Here is a 20019-nt window from a genome sequence, read left to right as displayed (position 1 = left end):
ATATACATGCTCCAGAGCGGATATTACTGGAACACTGATATGGCTTTTGCAAAGCAGCTCATTGCTACCTGCATATACATTTCAAGTAAACTCGTGTTCCCATGACACATAATCCATACATGATGGACTAACAGTGCAGTCTTCTTTAACCACCACATTAGACACGAGTAAGTCTGATAGACTGGGTTTTTCAAGCGATCCTAGTGCTCGCTGCACTTTTAGGGGTTAGCCAGCTTGAAGCCACACACACATTTACACGCGCGCACACGCATCATCCACATCCTCCAGGGCTGTTCAAGCTGATCAGCCATGCAAACTGGCTCAGCTAACAAGTCACAGTTTCTTTGAAAGAAAGCTTGAACAAAGCCCCTTTAGCTCCCCTCGGCGTCCCCATACCTGAGACTTGTCTCTGCTTTAATTACACCTCTGAAGAGTGTAGGACTGAACCCGAGATACCCACACGCTGTGGACCGACCCAACCAGTCCAGTTTCTAGGGGGAAGTCCATTTAATTGCAACTCCGACAGGGATGACAGAGCAAGAAAGGAGTGGTGGGGGTGTGGGGAGGGATGGGACTGCTGTTCCTGGACCACTGAAATCCTTTTAGCTAAACCTAATGTGGCAGAAAAGACTCTTCCAGTGGATTCTCTCTCAGCCGCATTAATCCCTGTATGCGGCGCAACAAAGAGTTCAGTCGCCTGGTGCTTCCGAGGATTCCCTAATTGCCCGTTCCAAAGGCAGATTACTGCTGATTTTCACCTGTAGGCTTCCCCGGACTGGTTCCGATTCACAGAAATTTTATCTAAGCAGATATTAGCGATTACCTCTCGAAAGACAACCATTCGTTTCCTACTCACATTTAAGACACGAGAGCTCTACAGTGCAACAAGTCACATCTGAACTGATCTTTCCTCAGTTATTTACAAATAACATATAGATGTGGTAAAAAAAGAAATATTACAAAAGCAACTGACGCGTACGATTCCTCTGACCCATCGTACAGCATGGCGCACGTTGTCTTCCTCCTTCATAAAAGTTTCTCATGCTGCCAGATACAACGTTTCATTCATTCATCTTATAAACCGCCTATCTTGTGTAGATGATCTCGGGAAGCCTGAAGCCTATCCCAGGAGGGCACAAGGCGAGGTACACCCTGTACCAATCCATTGCAGGGCACACACTTGCACGCAACCGGCGCACGCAATTTGGGAACACCAATTAACCTAATCTGCATTTCTTTGAACTGCGGAAGGATACCGAAGTACCCAGAGGAAACCCACCAAGCACTGGAGAACATGCAAACTACACACACACAAACCCGAGGCAGGACTTGAACCCCTTAACCCTGGAAGTGTGAGACCACTGTCCTATCCACTACGCCACCATGCAGCCTGTACAACCTTTTAATACATTTGAATAGAAAAATTATAAAGAAAATTACAGCTTTGTAAAATATCAGTGCACTTCGCTTCATAAAGATAAGCCATATTGATAACGCCCTTTCATGATAATCTTAAAACTAGTCCACAAGGCTAATCTTACTATTTCAGCCAGTCCTGTGATCTTGATCTCACCACAACTTTTCCATACTAACAATCTTCCACTTCCGCACAGCTGTCCTCCAGCTACCCTAAACCATCTCCTTTACCCGCTGATGGGTGTTGGCTCCGGAAAGCTCTTTCCATGGATAGTTCATCATAGGAAACCCATAAAAAAGCACATCTTGAAAAGTCCTTTGCTTTAGGTGTGGTTATGAATGCTGATAATGAGCCGTGAAATTCTTCTCTGTCCCGAGTAGACGCTGAGATAGCAGACAGTGGCTTTTCAAAAAACACTAAGTGCTTGGACACCTGGTGAGCAAAGCAGTTACCCAGACAGCTGCCAAAAGCTTTTGGGGAAAAAAAAAAGAATACCAACATGCGTGACTATTAAACAACATGCCAGGCAGAGAGGCTATTTTCTGTGCATGCTGGTAATAGTGTGCACCGAGGTATACTTTATGGACGAGTCAGGCTGGGCTGTGGGACTCACAAACGCCATGCTTTCCTACACCGTTCCTATGTCTAATAGTCTATGAACAGAGATGAAAAAGAATATGTACACAGAAGACACATAGAAACAGAATAGATAGCCAGAGCAGCATGGAAAGCAGATGCTCGGGATTTCACTGCTATACACTTACACACTGCAAGTGCTATAAGGATATAAAGTGAGACCAAGCATCTAAAATATCTGGTTTGTTGTAAGGGGTTAATGCTAAACCAGTTATGGGACAATTGATTGATTGGTCCATTGGCGAACTGCTCAGAGATAAAATGCATTACCCTTTCCAATGCAGACCAACCATATAACTCCCCCGAGGACTAACAAAGCTCACCAAGGAACCTTAAAGTCTTCTGGTGGAGCCGGCTCTTTCAAGAGAAAATCCTGGAATTAAAGGTATACTTCTATAGGGTTTTTCTCTTTAGCCCTTAAAAGACTGTAATCCTTTAGTCATTGACCTCTTTCAACCTGAATGTAAACTGCCATATTAGTGCTCTAGGAAAGACTAACCAACACTGATTCTGAGACTTTCTTTTTCTTTTCTTTTCTTGCTTTTATACATGATGTATATATGTGTGCGTCCACTCAATCTTCTATACCACTTATCCTGTGTACAGGGTCAGGGGGGGCCTGGAGCTTATCCTCAGGCACACACACTACAGGGAACGCCAATTTACCTAATGTGCATGTTTTGGGACTGAGGGAGGAAACCGTAGTACCCGGGAGGAAACCCACCAAGCACGGGGAGAACATGCAAACTCTATACACTCAGACCCGAGGCAGGAATCGAAGGTGTAAGGCGACAGCGCTAACCACTACACCAACATAAAATCCAACTAAAAAATGTGTCAACAGCTAAGTTCGGGTAAGGGCGAAGGTCATCACATGCGTCCTCCAGGACACGTGACACCCTCCTCTCCAAAAGCATGAATAATCTGCTTCCTGGACTTCCTGGAACAGGTGTCTTCAGTGGAATGTGAAAGCACTTTTCTGTACCCAGAAGTTCATGCTTGAGCAACACAATAACTGACAGATCAAACTTTGCATGTTTACTATTTTCCAACTTCTGTAATACATTAGACTTTTTACTCTAGACTGTTTCTCAGTAACACAATGTAGCTTGGTAACGTTTCGATGATTTACATTAAGGCATTGATTAAAAGCGCAGCGAGTCCAGGACTAAGCACTGTCAGTTTTCAATTATATCTTTTACTTCCTACCTGAGTTGTTCTCCCTGTGCCCTGTTTGACTTGTCCTGTTTGACTAGGTTTCTAGTCCTGTCATACTGTATACAACCTTACAACTAAAGAATTTATAATAAAGAAGAAATAAGGCTGAAAGAAAATGTAAAAGATATAGCTTTGCTATAATATTCTAAGTAAAACATCAGAACCATTAATATTAAATATAACAGCAATAGATGCTACTCAAGTGTTGGCACTCCCCCAAAGTCCTCGCACATAGCCGAAGCTCTTCTTTGTTTTTTTATAGCCCATAATTTGTCTTAACAGTAGGATGAACAAGAAAAGGCATTCTCTAATCCTATTAGTGCAGCACCTGAGCTGGAATGGCTAATCCTGTTTAAACTCACTACCCAGGCTCTATAATCCCCCCATGTCCAGATGTTCAGCTGACTCCACCATCACCCAGAGGTGATGAGAGGGCAGTTTATCACCTGTAGCAGCGGTCCGATCCACTCCTCCGCTTGGATTAACCCGAGCCCAGGCTAAGTGTCCTGCTGCAGTGTTATGGATAGGGCTCTAGTTTGAAAAAAATAAATAAATCACAGCCGAAAGAGGAGCTTGCTTTGCAGTTTGTGTTTTTTTTTTGGGAGGGGTGATTCCATATTCTGCTGAAGAACCTGGAAAGTATCATATTTGTTGGAATATTTGACATTTCGTGTCAGTTGCTGGACAGAGTTTGGCACTGGTGCTAAATTTAGATTTTGCGGTGTTGGCTACAGGTGAAAATGGATTTTGTTTTCTCCTCTGTATCTAGTAACACTCTGAAATAATGCTTAGTGTTATAGGCCCGTGTAACAGCATGGATCAATCCGCAATCTCAGATGTCAAACATTTGTCAAATTTAACACCCAGTAAACTCTCAGTTAAAAGCCTTGTAGTCACTGTAATGATGTCCTACCGCTTTTGTTAAAGTCCGCGTCCTGACTGTTCTCTGCACTAAATTACTGAGAAGCAGAACAGCGGATGCTTCCCTTTATAATGTAGCTTCGTCATCTACATCTGAACCAAAAACCTAACTCAATGGACCTTTACAAAAAATCTTAGCACACAGATGCAAATTAAATGATTTCTTGTTAAACTTTCAGCTGATTTTTCGCACATTGTCTGCCCTCATTTCGAAGCCAGGCACACTATATGGCCAGAAGTATGCGGACATCTGACCATCTGAACTGTTGCCACAAAGGTTAAACCCAAAATATATTAAAAATATATACGCAAAATGTATTGGATGTCTGTCCATTGTACCATTACAGTTTCCCTTTACTGGAAGTGTTTCAGCATGACAATGCGCCTGTGCACAAAGCAAACTCCATATAGACATTCTTTAACCAAGTTTAAAGTGGAAAAGCATGGTAAACGCCCTGATCTCAACCTCTTTGAACACTTTTAACATGAACTGAAATCAAAACTACACCCCAGACCTTCTCAGAAGACATCAGTGCCCAACTTTACTAATGCTCTTATGCCTGAAAGAACACCACAAGCCCGCTCCAAAATTTTAGTTGAAAGCTTTCCCAGGAGAGTGGAGGTTATTAAAAATAAGAAAAATTGGGGGCGATTTTTATTCTGATCTTATAGTCATTTACTCTGTTTGTTTCTTGTACTTCATTTGTAACCAGGAAATACAATATTTCAGTTGTAACAATGTTGCGATGACGTCCACTATCAGGACAACTCTGAGACAACATTGTCCTTATAAACTGAAGTTGAGACAAATAACCCAAACATGTTGCGATCTTAAAACAATTAACTTTTAACCTTTATTTGGAGCTTTATTGCCAATTAACATCCATTCGCACAACATCTGACCATATCCGTGCTCCCTTAAATTTCTAACAGGGTTCAGAATTCTGATTAGACATTGGGACGGACACAATAGCTTACCGCACACCATCTTCTGTTACACACCTCTTACTGTTGTAATGATGTCTCTTTGCTGAATTTTCTCTCGGAAATTTTACCGTCAGGTGCATCCTAGCTCCCAAATTACTCTAGTGTAATATGGTGTTTGCACAGCGTCCACCCTGCATCACGTCCGCTTTCACAGAACAGATCTCAGACGTTAGGCAGGTTTTTTTTTTTTTTTACCCTTTTGGCTGCTTTCCAATTTAGCATTTAGTTAAATTGCTGTTTTCTGGTAGATTTTTTGGGCACTTGTTGTGTACACACATTTACCAGCGTCAACAGCCTGTTAAGTAGTGTTTCACTGGTAAACAAGCAACGCTCTCACTTTAGTGACTAGAGTTTGAAACCCACTCAGGTCATTGGTTTGGTGTTAATACTCTGGTGTTTCTGCAGCATTGCATTAAGGGCATTTGTTAACCCATCGACATACAGTCAACGTTGTCCTGACATCCTTCTAACTCTCCCAGCATCTGTAACGTTGCCAAATTTATGTCACCACAACCTTTTGACAACCAAAAATTCATAAGAATAGTACAAGGGTGAGTCAAAAATATCTACACCTCTGTCTGTAGAATTTATTTTAATCAGCTTTTAGTGTTGACAAATACATACATAATTTTTCAACATAACCTCCTCACATTTCCATACATTTCGTCCATCTGTCAAAAAGCTTTTATATTTTCTCATTAAAAATGTTTTAGGTTGAGCTGGGAGCCACGAATGCACCTTTGTCTTCATGTCTTCGTCAAAATTCGATCTTCGCCCTATCAGAGCTGCTTTCAACAAACCAAGCAGGTAAAAATCAAATGAAGTGAGATCGTGACTATAGGGAGGGTGCCATAACACCTGTGGACGTGTATTGTCATGCAGGATCACAACGTACTTGGATAGCAGTCCTCTGCGTTAAACCAAAGTTTAGGCTTTAGCTCTTCAATAAGCATCTCACTATAGAGAACACTGTTGATTGTCGAACCTTTTTTCTGATACTGTTGTTATCCAAACCCTTCTGTTTATGCTCTTCCGTGAGTTGTATCGGCACCAGGTACCGTATACCCTCGGACCACAGAAAACTAAATTTTTAATAATTTTTGCATGCAATGCAGTTATAAATGAACTTATGTAACCTGTTCACACCTACAGTAGTAGTGACTGGGGAGACAGTAGCCTTGAATTAGAAGCACTGACAAGCCAGTGCAGCCAACAGAGGTTTTAATATAACCAGTGTGCAAATCATTTTTGACTGACTCTTATACTTTACTAGAAAACAACAGCTTTGCTGTCATGTTCACATTCAGGTGTTTCACCAAAAAAACCTGAGGTTTGTGATAGAATTAGTGTTTACAGATGATGCAAGAAATAATTGTGTAAAATGATTACATTACGAATACGTTACTACGGTATTTTTTTTACATTGTTAATGCTAGGTAGGTTTTGGGTTGTTGTGTCAGAGGTAGTTGACATTTGGTGGTTCTTTGTTTCCTCTCTTCTTAAAACACCACTCGATAACGGTGCTTGGCTCCATTTAGCTTTCTTTCTCTGCTTTGTTGTGTCACAGCAGAAATAAAGTTACCTTGTGAATTGGCTACTTTAAAAGCCAGGAGTGTGAAAAGAACCCACTGAGGGGATTAAAATTTTACCCTTTAAAATCGTTCTCGTCCGGCTAAACGTTTCGGTTTCTCCCTCTGAAATGTAATGTTTAAAGAACTCTGAAATGTTCCCCGCGTCAAGCTGTGGTCCTGATGGCCTTACTACTACAAATATGCGTTTGGGGTGACTTATAGCACATTTCTCCTCCTAACAAGCAATCCAAGTGCGCCGAGCATTGTGTCTCTGAGTGCAAGCTCAAAAATTGTTCTTCTATATTACTGTATTATATCATAACCTGGTGCTTGTGCTGTCACTCCTGCTCGTAGACTGCTTTCACATCCCAAAGGTTTTTAAACAAGGAACAGCATTCGGGCTGCGGTTAAAAAAAAAGACGAAGAAAAAAAAAATCTTTTGTCCTCCAGAGTCACACTTTTAGCATGTCTGGTTTAGAAGCGGAGTGCTCCAGTGTGCAGTAAAAATATGAAGAACTGATCTAACTGTAAATGTTTAACCTTAAATACTGTACCACTCACCATCATTACTGTTTAATCCTGTATTGAGGGTCATGGGGGGCTTGGCGCCTATCCCAGGCGACTTAGGGTACGAGGCGGGGTACACCCTGGAAACTGGAGTACCCGGACGAAACCCACCAAGCACAGGGAGAACATGCAAGCATCATGCACACAGAGACGGGAATCGAACCTGGACCCTGGAGGTGCAAGGCGACAGCGCTAACCATTACACCACCATGCAGCCACTTAAATATCAATCTTATAAAACTTTTATGTTTTGCTTAGTACTACAGTTATTTGCTTTTTTTTCTCTTCTCTGTTGCTCTGCTGGTAAAAAAGAACGATTCGCAATATGTGAGTCATCACATGAATTATTTTAAAGTGTAAGACATTTGGCCCACACAGGAAGTTCTTAAATCTGACTTATGATTCTCATCAATTTCACAAAGTTCCCCTAGACACCTGGCCAAACAACAGATAGCAACTGGCCAAACAAGGCCAGACCCAGACAGAACTCGCCTGTAAAATTAATTTCCATATGTCGCTCTCGAACTCAGAGCAGATGTTTTCACTTACTGTATGAAGTAAGTAGCCAAATCATAGTAAATACCACACCAAAGCAAAGACTTGTAAATAAAACAGTCAGACAGGAATCTGAATCAGCACTGGACTCAAGTTTATCAAAAACTACACCATTCCTTCCACTCAAGCCTCAATGTTATTCCCTTGAGAGATGCTTTTCTGTTCACCACGGTTGCAAACGGGATCTATTTGTGTTACCGGAGCCTTCCTGCTTCCAGCTTGATCCTGGCTCATTCTCCTTTGACCTCTCTTATCTCTTTATCGTTTCTGCCTGCAAATCTATTCCTCGCTGGATGTTTTGTATTTTTTGCACACCAACTCTACAGAAAATCTGAGGAGATCAGCGGTTTCTGCTTAACAACCACACCACGCTTGAACTCACTAAAATAACATCTTTTCCCCATTTGGATGTTCCACCTGAAGCTTTTCGTTTGTTTATACATGACATGATTGTGCCTCGATGATTGCATGAACATGCTATGGTACAAGCGCTCCGATTAACCCGAGTGGTACTGTATGTGCGTACTCCTGTGTCATGTATACGCTATGTGTGTATGTTTCCTGGTAGGAGATGGCAGGATTGGACAACAAGCAGTAGTGGGAGTGTTTTTACGTGTACATACACAATCTGATAACTGTTCAAAAATGTTCAATAATCCAATGCATCTACATGCACTTAAGTAATTTGATAAACGGGAAGACACTGGGTCTACGGGAAAAAAAAAAAAAAAGTCTGACTTACTCCGTAATTAGATTCCAAGTATCAAAGCTATTAGTTAATTACATTTTCCAGCAGCAAGGTGGTAGCAACCCCAGTTTTTTTTTTTATTCAAGCAATCAAGTAAAGGTATTGTAACAAAGTAAGAAGGACTGTCTGTAAATGCTTCATTGGAATATAATGTAAATAATCAAACCTTACAGAGCATACTACTGTTACTGAATGTGGTTAGGAGGACCCATCTCCAGGGTCGAAGGTTTAATTCCCACCCAAGATCTGTGTGCATGACGTTTGCATGTTCTCCCAGTGCTTGGTGGGTTTCCTCTGGTACTCCGGTTTCCTCCCACAGTCCAAAGACATGCAGACTAGACTAACTGGTATGTCCGAATTGCCCATAGTGTGTATGTTTGTGTGTATGTTCATGTGCCCTGAGATGGACTGGCACCCCATCCAGAGTGTACCCCATCCCGTGCATTAAATCCCAGCCCATGTAAACCCATGTACCGATTTTTTTCCTAACAAGCCATACATACCAAATGTATGATAAAAAAATTAGGTCAGCATGTTTTACCATGTAGATATCATGATATTTTTTATTATTTTTAATGACTGAAAGCAGATCATTAATTTATTCATTCATTCTGTATACCGCTTATCCTGTTCAGGGTTCGGGGAGCCCGGAGCCGATCCCGAGAGATTTTGGTATGAGGCGGGATACACCCTGGACAGCATGCCAATCCATCGCATACACACACACACCACTCATTCACACACTACGGGTAATTTAGGAATGCCAACTCATACACATCATACATATCATGTCACTTCATTTCTAAACAGCATTACAAATCCCAATATGATATTTTCTTGTTATTGCACTACCCAGAGTTTACAATGTAATTTAGAAAATTGATTGGATGTAATTATGGAAAGGTTCATTAAAGTATAATAAATCACATATTTGATGATTGATGATGAGGTTGAGGGTTGATGTTTCTTTTATGATGTAGTCTGATTCCGATTTTGCAGCCAAATTAGTTTTTTTATAGAAACGGACATTTTTACTGAGTACATGCAAAGAACGTTTTTTAAAAAGTGACCTCATTTTAAAATAATTAATTAAATAATTAACTAATTAAATTGAAAAATAACTTCTAAAATTTCTAAAATATTTTTCACTTAAAAAAAAAAATCAAAAACAGAATGGATCCCAAAAAAAGCTTAGTAAACACCGAGCACTCCATTTCAAATAAATTCTGTCTTCCTTTCTATTTCTTTTCTCGATCACATTCAGTCAGCACTGAAAAATAAGCTGAAACTCAAAACTCCTATGAGGAAGCAGTGCAAACACCTGCCACGTTGAGGAGTGTGACTGTAAGGCACACACAGTCGTGTTGTTTGGATTCGAAACCACTAGAGAAAAGCTGAATTCGTCAAACTCAGAAGTGTGTGGGTTTTACAGCGGTGTGACCATCCAGATGTACTGTACATCAAAACCATCACAGCTGGAGTCCACGGCCAATTTTACAGCGAGTGTTTAGAGGAAAAGCCCGGCCATTTCTGTTCAGAGTGTCCGTAACCCCAGTGCCTCTGTCTCGCATCAAACCTCCAGAATAACAGCGTTTCTTCCGGCTTTGAGAGAATGACAGTTTTGACATGTCTGCAATTCAGGAAAGAAAACTCCCAGGTGAATTGGACTGCTACACTTTTCACAGGCTCTCCTTTTTTCCCCACTCGTTCCAATTCCCCAACTTTTCTCAAGTTGTTTGAAGGTCAAAGATCGCTACGCTCTGTGCAAAGGCAAACCCGCGCGCTCCCTCATATGGAGCCAGAACCATGTGAACGGTGTAGCAGAGACCACTGTGAAGAAGACTGGTCAATGCATACACACACACACACACACACACACACACACATGGGTGTTTAAAAGCAGAAAAATATTTTTCTCATTTAAAGATAGAAATATACTAATACTACTTTTGAAATACTTAAAACAAAGAAAGGAAATATGTATCTTGAAATGAAATGGCAGAAAATGCATTATATTAATAACTTAAATATTTAACAGTTAAGATTCTGCACTGCTGCGACGTCCATGTTTAAGTGTTAAAACAAATGTTTTGGAGCCCGTATGTCTGAAATACTTTTATTAATACAGCATTCAAACAATTGTATGAAACAAAGTTATAAACCCAAATGATGATCATGTGAAAAGTAATAAACTTGACATGTTTTTACTTAGGCGCATTCCTTACACGCAAAATTGTTAAATAGCGTCATTTTAAATTGATCATTTTTATTTATATTTAACCACTGCAAAAATTTTACTAAATATTATGATAAACATTTACTAATATTATTATTTTTTTTACTTATTTTAAAGGTACAGAAAGTACTTTTTTATCTAAAAAAAATTAGTGTAAAAGATATATTTTTAATAATTTAGCACAGAACATAAAAGAAAGTTTATATTTTTTATAATTAGAATAAAATTTTAAAGATCATATAATCCTACGAAAATTCTTCTTTTAAATGCTTCTTTTAAAATTTGACAAAACCAGCGCTGTTTATAAATGAACTATTTCATTTCCTGATCTGAAATCTATAATTAAGTACACTTACTGTACAGGAGATGGAAATCCTGCAGGTTGAATGTCATGCAAGTTAAATTAAATACTTTGGATGATAATTTAGCTGTTTACTAGAAAACATGCTATTTGCATGTTATCGGCGTAAATAATACTGCACTTCTTTTCATTTCACTTCACAGCAGCACCTTAACTAAACCCATATCCCTTTTTAATGCAAGTTTATGCAGAAGTGTATCTGAGTCAGCATGAGTAAAGTCATTTTTCTGAACCTGAAGCTGGCTATGTAGATTTGATTTGCGTTTGTGTAAAATCTTTGTAAGTATAAAGCCTTTTTTGTACACAAAAACTTCATTTAACGTAAAATTTTAAAGCCGCATATCGCCTGTAAAGTATGATCACTTTTGATCCGTTTCCTTTCGGGACACCTGATCGAATAAAAATGAATATTGCATAGAACGTAATATGTTGTTATTGACAAGAGTAGAGTGAAAACCTTAAAAAACAAGCTCTTGAGATATTTAACTACGGTCATACACAGTGTAGGGATAAAGTGCATTGTTTAAAGCGTGTATCCCAGTTTTAATGCTAAATGTAGTATAAAATAATCAGCCACACATAATGTACACAACACTCTAAGAAAAGCGACACCTAATATTAGACAGATAGCCGACATAGCCACATATAAACCTATTACATTATGATTTTTTTAAAACTTCAAACTGTCTCTCATTACCGTGTCAAAGTAAGCAAAATAAAATTTAAATAAAAACAGAACAATGTCTGGCTACAGATTTGTCATTTAAGTGTAAGACAATTTGCTTTCTCAGTTGCTCAAGGGAATAAGGAGCAGTTTGGACTCATTGGAGACTGGCTCACACTTTATTTAAAATATATAATGCAGCTCTGGGAGGGCTCTGTTCCACTTTTTCCACCATAAATAGTGTTCGCTGAATAGGCGAGCGGTGAGAAAACAAGCCTCAACCCCGTGAGGCTGCTTGGGAAGCAGGAATATAAAACACAATGTCCAGTACTTGATAAGCTGAGAACTCTGCACCGTCCCAATATGAGTGAAATAAAAACCTGCATGCGTGTGTGTGTGTGTGAGAGAGAGAGAGAGAGACGCATCGCTGGGACTTTTTTTTTTTGTCAAATCAGTTACTGTGACAACTCAAAAATCACTTCTTTTTTTTTTGAAAGAGGGGCGTCTCTATTCTCTAAGCACTGAGATCAAATCAAGTTTGGAGTCCTCTTGGTGCACATGTGACTGCCAATGTGGAAAATGAATGTGGGTCACGCATTAAAATTTATGAGAAGTGCAGAAGGTATGATGACGTGGTGGTAGCGGCTGTTGCTGGGTATAAAACACAGAATGAAATAAACACCAGAAATACTGTATGTAGTGTGAAATTGCTATTTTGGTTGAAATTTCGTGCATGTATTTTTTGACTTTTAAATGGGAAAAATAGATTTTTTTGTAATAATAAAAAGAAATTAAAAATTGCATCCACGTACTTTTGCTAATGGCATTAAGATGCATGTTCGGGGAACTACTTTAGATCACAGTTAAAAAAACATTATTTTGGAGGAATATATGGGGAATATAAAGACAAATAATGCCTGCCACTGCATTTACGGCTGTACATTTTATTTTTTTTAAAAACCATACACTCAATATGTTAAGATTTAAAAACTGCCCAAGTGGAACTTTATGGAATTCGGCTGTATTTTAGCAAAAACATCATCCAGTCGTTTTTGAATCTCTCCTCATAAATTTCCTCAACTCCTTTCGCAGTTGATCTGGAAGCCGAGCACGTTCTACTCGAACGATCCTGCATACCCCATCGCTCTGTCTCAAGAGTGGGACGCACGATCCGAAGCCCGATATTGGGCCAAGGAGATAATATTACAGCAGTTATGCAAAAAAACAACAACCCCCCCCAAGAAAAAAAAAAAAACCCTGACATTCACAATCATCGTTGAGGGTTCAGCCTTTGGATGGAGAAAGAGGAGAGGAGACTGGGAGCCATTTCTTCCTTGCTACATTACCATAACCTTGATTAACATTGGAAATGAAATGCTGTGTCCTGCTATATGAAACCAGCTCTGGGGCTTGTGCTTACTCCGGGTCATTTTATTTAATAAAGCTTTGAACCCCCTCGATTACTGATTAGCAAACTCCTCTTCCGTGCTGATTGCTTTTTTTCGCAGAAATCGGGCGCAGACTTTAATCCTTAATGAGATGTTAGCCAGCCTTTTAACAGAACACTGTGTCAGGTTGTGAACAGAAAATTCACTTTTGAAGAGCAGCTTTTTTTCCCCTGCTCTGATTTCATTTCATTAGAAAGAAAGAAATGAATCGCTGATCCAATTTCAATGCTTGTTGCGCAAAGTTTGTCTAATAGAGGTATGAAATAATGTTGAATCGTCTCTGAACTAATGTTTCAGCTTGCAGTTTCTATTCATGTGATCGCTGCATATTTAATAGCTTAAAAAAAAAACTGCTAAATATGAAGTACAGCTATGTTTTTTTTCGCTGTTTTATACAGATTATAAAAGTAATTAAGTTAATTTATTATCATGCTAAAAATGAAGAAACGTCCTGACTTTAAATAGTCAAGGACAAAAAGCTACTGCTGATTCATATTACACAAAACAGGGTTAAAGCCAAGTGTAGATTTGACCTCCAGAGCTCTGTAACTTAATTCTCTCAAACAGTAATCCAACAAATATAGTCTGGAGTCTCACAGAGGAGAAGCCACCGTGACTCCGTGTTACCGCCATCTTAAAGCACGCAGTGTGTCTTCTTAAAACTGGACTCTGCTGACCGATCTTTCCACTTAATCAAATTTCCAAACTAACAAATGTTGTGCTGTGTCCAGCGCTATGTCCATTTCCTTCCACCAGGACAATCGCTTAATACCACTGGGAAAAAGGGGGGAAAAACTTTTACTGGTTTAATGGCTTACATCATTCAATTAAACGACTAAGATCAGGTCGTTTTGTGACAGTCCTGGGTGGGATTTAATCATGCAATCTTATAAAAATGTTATTTCACTCGGCGATTCATTATAAAAAAAAGGGGGGGGGGGGAGGAAAATGTTTTTTGACCTTGAGGGTAGCAGGTCATGTTCTAAGCAGATGGAACACTCATTAGTGCTCAGTGGGTAATTTCAAGGGAGATAGTTTTCACACACAATGAAGAAGAAATTAAACAGTAAATCACCGCCCCCTTGACGCCATAAATTAATTACAAGTGTCGTACACCGATGGAGTTCATCTGGGCAACGTGGACAAAATGACTGCAAAATCGCTTCATAGACGAAAATTGGAAAAATAATAGCAGAACCCTGACCAGAGGATAAAATAAAACAAAAACAAATTAAGTGCACGTCTCTTTCGGAACTTTCACTGCATTAGGAGGAAGAAAAGAGAAGTACGCATGCCGTCCTTTTCCTTTCTGATTTTTAAGATCAAGAAAATCATCCTTGTATTAATCAGCAGAAGTTTGAAAAAGGTATTTTACAGCCATTTTTTTCGCTATTAAAATTAAACACAAAATATTTGCCGTCTTACTAATTTTTTTTTCTTCGTTTTTTTCTTCCAGCGATAACGTACTGAATAAAATGACGAAAATTATCCGCGTCTATAAAAATGTGTTTTTTCCCCTCAATTTAAATGATATACAACTTTCTCTTGATATCACTGCTACTTCATCCCTGAGCTCCATTTCTTGTGTACACCATTCCAGGAGAACTATGTCTCTCAGATGGTTGAGAAAATGGCGGACAAACTGAAGTGGAACAAAATCTAACGTAACGCCACCTAGAGGATCCTAAAACCGGAATCCACAATTTCAGGTACATCTCTAATGATATAACGCACATGATTCCTTTATGTCTGTGTGTATATACATATATACTGTATATACACAAACACACATATAAACAGTCTATATAGATAGATAGATCCGAAGAATTATCAGGACTGATGAGTCAGACATTCCTCCAATATGTCCTAATAACAGCAAAACGAAGTTTTAAATCTACTTAATAAATCAAAAGAAAACTGCTGAGACAGAGGAAATAATACAACCCACAATTCCCAACTCCTGAACAGAACCCATGTTTACAGTGTTAACCTCATTTAAAACTAAAGGAAGACACCTGAGTTCTTACTGATATACCTTTTTCCACTAAAAGCAATTTTTGTTTAATCTACGGAAAAAAAGCATATCTCATTTTTAAACATTAAAAAATATGCATTGGTCGGGAAAACTGCTTTTAAGCTGATATTTCGAAGATTAACACACAGAGCAAAAAAGTAAATAAAATCAGGCTTAATGTCCACATGGAAAATTTGTATATTGTCAGGATCAAGGATCAAGAAAAAAAAAATCTAATGATATACAAGACCATAATAAAATTGTATAACTTTTTCCCAGAAACTTTTATATACAAAAGAACAGAATAACTTTGCCTTAATTTCACACTCGCAGCCAAAACCTGCCGAAGTGAGTGTCGGCCCTGCTTTCGATGCTTTAGTCTTTCACCTCGGGTGTGCGCTCGTTTCCAACTTTATTTCCTTCAAGTGTGCATTTTACCCCAAATCAGCTTTGCTGAGACTATAAATCATTTGTAATGGGCACTGTTCAGTAAAGCAGGCATAATTTTTTTTTTTTTTTAAGTTTCTCTCAGGACTTGTCAAATTGTGGAAAGCACAGATCTGCCTGCTGATAAGTGAAATTAACACTGGTGGAACTGTGAAACTGCTAACTTGGACTAGACAAAACAGTACTAGATGATATTTCGTCAGAACGCTCAGTAGACGGGAGAAAGCGCACAGCTGAGATTTAAGTACAGACCGGTTGCTCATATTACATTTTGGAGATAAGACTGATAACGAATCAAAGATGCCAGGGACGTGATGCTTATTAGAGAATCTTAAAACATTCTTAAAAAGTTAGACTGACAATGATGTTCTGTCACAACTGTGGGCAAAAAACACCTGGTAAAAATGATAAAGGTCTATTTACACTCCTTGTACAGGAAAGCAAGTTGTGCTGGGCTTTAAAACAAACACTGAATGAAATTTCATTAATGATCCTGTACTCTAAATCGCTGTGTCCGTAAATAAATCGGACAAACTCCTAAACTTGAAGCAGAGGAGTGCACGCACAAGGGTGGCGGTTTTGCAAGTTTTGTCATTGGTTAAATTCTCTAAGACGCTTCATTTGAGTACAAAATAATAAATGAACAAGCTTTTTTCACTAATAGAAAAAAGACACACAGAAGGGTGAAGTTAAAAGTCATGCCTTAACGAAACGATCATGCAAAATATTAATAAATAAACCAAAAAAAGAAAGATTATTTTAAATGTTTAATGTGTGATGTCTTGTGTCTTACATCTTTTTCAAAACACACTGCACTGAGTCTAACTCGAAATATGTTGGATTCTATGAAGCCTTGCAGGCTGCAGACAAAGCTCAGCCTTCTGCCACACTGGAACTTGGCCCAAGACTCTGAGTATGGTGTGTGTGTGTGCGTGCGTGTGGGAGATGGGGGTAGTTTCAAGATTTCATCTCACAACGCAAACCACATGTTGATATGAAAGTAAATGTCTACAACACAGCTTCAAGCGGAATTTATTTCAGAACACCCGCTTCAAAAAAGCATTTTTTTCTAAATATATATATATAGTTGTAGAGGATTATTTATACATATATAAATAAAACTGAAACGAACACGAGACAACACAAAAAAGAGGTTAAGTTAAGGAATGAGTTACTGAGCATTAAACAAACTAGGGCTTAAAAGTCACGCCACATGACATACATAGCTTTCTATTAGGGAGAGGCCGTACTGCACGTACTGTGTAAGACTCATTACGTTTCATCTCACTTCTGGGAGAACTGAACCAAAATGCAAGGAGGAACTTCACAAGAAGTAGGTCGAGATTTTCCCTCACCTGTAGATGCGCATCAGGATTAGGTTTTACACCAAAAAAGCGAGAGGAGTAATTGATAATGGCACGATGTATGTGTTTACAATGAAGTTCATCTAGGTAGTGTTTCAAATCTTTTCAGTAATTCAGTTATTTATTTTATAATCTACAAACAAAAAAGTCACTTGAAGTATTGTAGAATTGCATTGTCATTATTTCTAACTGATCTTCTTGAACTTTTTGCAAACAAAAACAAATTATAATAAAAATATATAAAAATATTTTTAAAAATGTTGGCTATTCATCAGAAATGTAGAAAGACTAAATTATTTTTTTTTTATTCCCCCCCAAAAAAGCAAAGGGGGAAAGTTATTTTTTCGTTCCAACGGCCTGCTTGTTTTTGAGAGATGTTGAGGTTAGGATTCATTTGAGTGAGCTGGTAACTATGTTAATAATCTTTTTTTTATATAATAAAGAAAAAATCTTTTAAAAAAAATACTGGGTTGTATTTTCTATCATTGTTTCTAAATGCAATATTTTAATTTTAAAAATTGCATGTTTTGAGAAGCATCGCTTTCTAAAAAACATTCAGTTTTCATATTGTGCAGATGAACAAAAACTCTAGTCAAGTCCACGAGTCTACTGTACACTTCAGCACTTGCTTCAAGATTTGTTATGAATACAGATGTTAGTTTGTCTTGTGCACAAGTCGATAATATCAATGAATAAGTAAATTAAAGTGAATGTGAAAAGTAGAAGTTAATGAAAGACTTGATTTTATTCTGTTTTTTGTTTTTAACTTTTTTTTTTTTGCACTCCTTGCAGAAAAGTGTGTCCTGCTTACCTGGGATTGGTGCTGTTCCAGTACACAGCATATCTGTCTGAAATGATCTTGCTGTCATCTGCCCAAACTGTGACCCAAAACAGCATCATCAAAAGAGTCAACTCCATCTGATAAACAATACAGTGTCTGTCCATCATGCTTAATCACAATCCAAACCTATTAGAAAAAACTATAATAATAAGAGTCTCAGTGCTTTCTCTCTCTCCCTCTCTCTGTTCAGGAGAGGATCAGATGCTGCTTAGCTTATGTGCAGGAATAAAGCTTTCAGTGAGAGCAGTCATTACATTCTTCAATCTTCAATCAAATCTTGGAATAAGGAAAAAGAGTGAGAGAAAGAGAGGATAAAAGTAAAGCGCTGGATACAATGTTTCAGTTTCTCATCAGTTTCCATTCAAAGTCACAGCGCGCGAGCTCACACCTACAGCGTGCTGCATGGCCAGAATAATCCGCTCACGTGAGGAAAAAAAGTATATATATATAATGCAATAATAACAATAACAGTGATGATGATGATGGAGCGATATTAAAGATATCGCGTGTGGAGTCGTGTTTCACGCGGAGCGTAGAGTCCACTGCGTTTCAGATCCATCCCAACTTGCAGGAATTCAACTTTCATTACAGTCGATAGACAGCACGCGCTGGAAAACACGTCCAACTTTCAAAAAAAAATTTAAAAAATAAAAATAAATTAAAAAATAGATGACGATCTAGTAGTGATTTATCCTCCTCCTCCTTCTGCACCTCTTCCACATGTTCGGAAAGAAAGAAAGCAGGAAAACGCGTATCCGTTCAGCTGGAGAGTGAAAGAAACAGCGGCGCGTGCACAGGACCTTCCCGGCGCTGCTTAACGCGTCACATGAGAAAGTTACCTTCTCTCTCTCTCTCTCTCTCTCTCTCACACACACACACACACACTCTCTCTCTCTCTCTCTCTCTATCCGGGTGCGCGCTCAAGCTCGAGCTCAAACCGACCGCATCACTCGACAAGTTGCCCCTCCGGTTACCCCCGGTCACAGAGATGGCCGGCAGCCCCACGGTGGAACCGACAACATTTTAACAGCGGCTATACAAACCCCGTCCCCCTCTCTCTCTCTCTCTCTCTCTCTTTCTATCTCTCTCTCTCTCGCGCACTCGGTCTCGCGCTGAGTGACTGAGCGGCTCTCCATTCATGCGCGCGCCGTGTGCTGCACGCCGGAGGGGCGGGGCTACAAGCTCCAAGTTTTCATAGTCACACAAACAGATAGACAGACAGATAGATTAGTGACTGAATTTCAGAACACCCGAACTTGTCAAAATATGTGTTTTTAAAAAATATTGTCATTGTTTTGACAGCCAGCTCAAAAAATACTACCAATATTACCAATTTCAAACACTATAATCATATTTTTCCACAAAACATTTAGAAAAGACATGTAAATGAAGTAAAATATGAAATAAATAGACACCAAACCTCACTTAACCTTAATTAATGATTCCTCTTGGAACCGGCTGCTTTAAAAACGAAACTAAAAGTGGCTCCGTTTTCCTTTTGCTACCAGTCCTGATAACATTCCTGGGGCCTTAAGTGATGGGTCGCTCATGAACGATTCGTTCATTTTAAACGAGTCTCGGAGAGTGATTCGATCATTTTCTACTGAGCGCGCATGTGCAAATCCTCGCAAACGCTCCATACAGGAAACAGAATTGAGCGATTCTTTCTCAATGACTCTTCTACTACGACTCGTTCGTTCTTTTGTCACGTGACTCTCATAGACGCTATGCGGTGCGATAGATTCAAAAGAACGAATGACTCAGACTGGAAGATATGAGAGGTGAGCTACTCATTCTGTTTATTATAATATGTCCTTAGCTGCATTGTAATATGCACACACACACATTTTGGACCTATAGCCAAAAAGTGTGTATGTAGGCGTATTTTATTTAATTTCTGATCAAAAGAACAAAATGAACTAAATGCCAAAAAAAAAAAATTGTTCATTTTGATAAACGAGATTTAAAGAACCGAGTCAATAAAATGATTTAAACCTTACAGCACTAGATCCATGGTCTAGTAA

The 20019-nt window shown here is 38.9% G+C and overlaps 1 protein-coding gene across 1 annotated transcript in view; it reads right to left on the bottom strand.

Annotated features, from left to right (window-relative positions):
• Positions 1-19051, bottom strand: part of LOC128542586 (ephrin-A2-like) — a 117351-nt gene extending 98300 nt beyond the window's left edge. The window contains exon 1 of the mRNA XM_053512504.1: positions 17966-19051. Within this exon, the coding sequence (XP_053368479.1) occupies positions 17966-18102 (137 nt within the window). The 5' untranslated portion in view covers positions 18103-19051. The remainder of the gene's footprint in view (positions 1-17965) is intronic.
• Between the last annotated feature and the right edge of the window lie 968 nt (positions 19052-20019).

The sequence above is a fragment of the Clarias gariepinus genome, chromosome 15 (assembly GCF_024256425.1).
Source record: "Clarias gariepinus isolate MV-2021 ecotype Netherlands chromosome 15, CGAR_prim_01v2, whole genome shotgun sequence".
Classification (NCBI taxonomy): domain Eukaryota; kingdom Metazoa; phylum Chordata; class Actinopteri; order Siluriformes; family Clariidae; genus Clarias; species Clarias gariepinus.
Note: the sequence above shows the minus strand (reverse complement) of the source record. Positions and strands in the feature narration are given on the sequence as shown.